This window comes from Cebus imitator, unplaced genomic scaffold (assembly GCF_001604975.1).
Source record: "Cebus imitator isolate Cc_AM_T3 unplaced genomic scaffold, Cebus_imitator-1.0 Scaffold42, whole genome shotgun sequence".
Lineage (NCBI taxonomy): Eukaryota > Metazoa > Chordata > Mammalia > Primates > Cebidae > Cebus > Cebus imitator.
This window is the reverse complement of record NW_016107357.1, coordinates 10448357-10451299: the sequence shown is the minus strand read 5'-3', so window position 1 is coordinate 10451299 and position 2943 is coordinate 10448357. Positions and strand designations below refer to the sequence as shown.

General features: G+C 51.8%; 1 protein-coding gene across 2 annotated transcripts in view; it reads right to left on the bottom strand.

Moving 5' to 3' along the window:
• The window catches only part of RAB4A (RAB4A, member RAS oncogene family), a 30796-nt gene extending 28093 nt beyond the window's left edge, over positions 1 to 2703 (bottom strand). The window contains exon 1 of one of the 2 annotated variants that reach the window (XM_017526489.1): positions 2387 to 2703. In XM_017526489.1, the coding sequence (XP_017381978.1) occupies positions 2387 to 2417 (31 nt within the window). In that variant the 5' untranslated portion in view covers positions 2418 to 2703. The remainder of the gene's footprint in view (positions 1 to 2386) is intronic. The other variant, XM_037737774.1, reaches the window with a different exon arrangement.
• Between the last annotated feature and the right edge of the window lie 240 nt (positions 2704 to 2943).

Sequence of the window (2943 nt, the reverse complement as noted above, 5' to 3'; positions counted from 1 at the left end):
TCTTTTTTTTTCTTTTTTGGAGACAGAGTCACTCTGTTGCCCAGGTTGGAGTACAGTGGCACAATCTTGGCTCACTGCAACCTCCACCTCCTGAGTTTAAGCAATTCTCATGCCTCAGCCTCTTGAGTAGCTGGGATTACAAATGTACCACCCCGCTAATTTTTTGTATTTTTAATAGAGATGGGGTTTCGACATGTTGGCCAGGCTGGTATCAAACTCCTGAGCTCAACTGATCTGCCCACCTCAGCCTCCCAAAGTGTCAGGATTATAGGCGTGAGCTATCGTGTCCGGCCTCACTTTCTATTTATTAGTTTCTACTAGTTTTTTTATTAATTTCCTCTATTAGAAGAAAAGATTCAATTCAGAGTTGGAAAGTAAAAATATATTTGAAAGTTACCATGAAATAAGAATACTAATGGTCAAAGCCTTACGATTAGAATTTAATCAGTCAATCTGTGATGCTCAGAAGTTCAGTTAACTGTGTCTGAAGTGGAGATGCCAAAGATATGCTCTATTTTATCAGCTGTTATCACTGTGTATATGAAAAATGAAACATTAAAGGCTCTATCTCCTGAACTCTTCCAGTTCTTTCTTACTGATTCATGACCCCCATTTGCTTTTCTTATTTGGACATTCCACCCTTCCCTAGTGCTCCCTGCTCCTTACTCAGGTTAAAGAAACTAGGTGTGGCCTAAAGAGCACTTGAAAGAAGTACAAAGTTGTAACTAAAAATTGCTAGAGTATGTTTTCCTTACATTTCTGACTGTGGTTCTCTACAGGAAGACCAGACCACTGTCATTTGCAGAAGCATTTGCAAACACTTGTCCTGATGAAGGCATCGACTTACTAGAAGATATCCTAAGCCTTCTAGGAACAGATGTCATGCCCCTGTGTCACCAAGAGCAGGGCAGTACTAGTCACAGGAGTCACTCACTTAAGGTGGACCAAATGCACTGTGACCCCAGCATGGAAACCCTTCCAAAAGTTCTCATTTTTTTTCTTAGGAGGCAGACTGATGCCTTCCTCAAGGCCCTCTTCTCTCTGCCTCCTCATCCATCTCCCCAGAGTGGTGCTCAAAACACACCCTTTTGGAAGTGCCCTTCCCACAGGCCTGAGATGTTCTGTGTGCTGCCTGGTTAATGCCTCCTTGACACCCCTGTCTGGGTCAACTTTGCTTCTAAAACACTTTTGCAGACCACATTTCTTCAGAACTCTTGCCTGGTTTTAAATTATCCACTCATTAGTATCACAATTGGATTATTACTGCATTCCCTCAACAGACTGTACGCTCCATGAGAGCAGAGTTTCTGCAGTGTTTCTGCAGTACTTACAGCCCTCCCAGCGTGGTGCCTGCTTCCCTAATGTCATTCCACAGTATTTGTTGCAGGGAAGGAAGCCAGCACGCCAGGACAGATGAAGACAGGACTAATTTGGCTTGAGGTATGTAATTTTGAACTTGAGCCTCTCTCTGGGATTGTAAAACTCCAAATCAAAGTCTTAATCTGAGAAAACTAACATCTGAAAGAGTGATTAGGGACCGGTAAATGTCTATTAATATTCAACCCTGAAACAAAGTACAAGTTGTTTACTCTTGCCACGCAAGGCCAAAAAAAAAAAAAAAAAAAATTAAAAAAAAGAGAGAAAACACAGTATATGCATTGGGAAAGCTTTCGCTTATTCAAAACAATATTTGCCGAGCACCTCCAGGTCTGGGTGCTGCAGGGGAACAAAGATTAAACAGCCAGGGCTTTGCTTCCAAGGCGCTTACAGTCTTAAGGAGACAAGAGACAAGACATGTTTATAAATAGCCAAAATGCAACCCAGAAAAGGCTAAAAACCACTGAGAGAGAGGGAGAAATAAACGAAGCAAGAGGTCTCCGGAGGAAGAGCTGAATTAGTCTATCAATAACTCCTCACTGTAATCCCAATGTAAAGCAACGAATTCCAAACCAGGAAAGGTCAAACTGGAGTATTTGAGGAACACAGGCGTCGCCCCAAGCCCTTCACACCGCTGGCTGGGGATAATATCGCAGCTGAAACGGAACATCAAGCTGGCTTTCCAAACCTTCAGTTATTTACATTAGACCGAGGGGAAAACGCTAAGAGTGCAAGCGCGGAAAAAGAGCAGGAGGAAACTTGAAAAGGCGAATCACGCCAATGCGCTGTGCACAGCCCCGCCCGCGCCCCGCGCACCAGCTACCCCACCCCGAGTCCCCCGCGGCCCGCGCCCCCATCCCCGTCCCAAGCGCCGACACCTGGAGATCCGTCCCCCGGCTCCGGCCGGTGCCACAGCCACCGTCAAGACCCCCACAGCCCAGGCCCGGCCCAGCGCCGCCGACGCCCCCCGAGGCCCGACCCGCGCGCCCGGCAAGCCCGGGCCTCGTACCGTAGGTTTCGGACATGGCCGTCTGCGACATCTTGGGAGCGGCGCCGCCTCTCGCCGGGTCACCGGCTGCTCTCGCCCGCAGTCCGCCGGCGCGTCGCGGTGGGGAAGGACCTGGGGAGGGGGACCGGAGGAGGGAGGGGCCCGACCGGTCCCCACGGCAACCGCCGGCCTCCCAGCGGCGGCAGCCCAGCCGGACTCCGGCTCCGCGCAGGCGCAGGGCCGTCCGCCCTCGGTCCGGCAGCGACCGGGAGGAGGAGGCGGAGATGGGCTACGGGAGGCCCGCCCCGCCCACCCGCCCTGCGTTTGCGCGTGCGCACGGGGGAGCGGGGGCGGGGCGCACGGGGACCTCGGAGCTCGGCGCAAGCACATGCTCGGGTTGGGCCACCTGGCGGTGTGCGCCCGGGCTGGCCGAGCTGCGGCTGGGGGATCTGGAGGTTGAGCCCGGATTTCCCGCAGGGGAAGTCAGGGAGAGGCGGGCGGTGGGCAGGTTTGGGGTGACAGAGGGCTGAGGACAGTGGAGTCCAGCTGCCGGACAGAGGAGGAAGGTGCCAGCACTG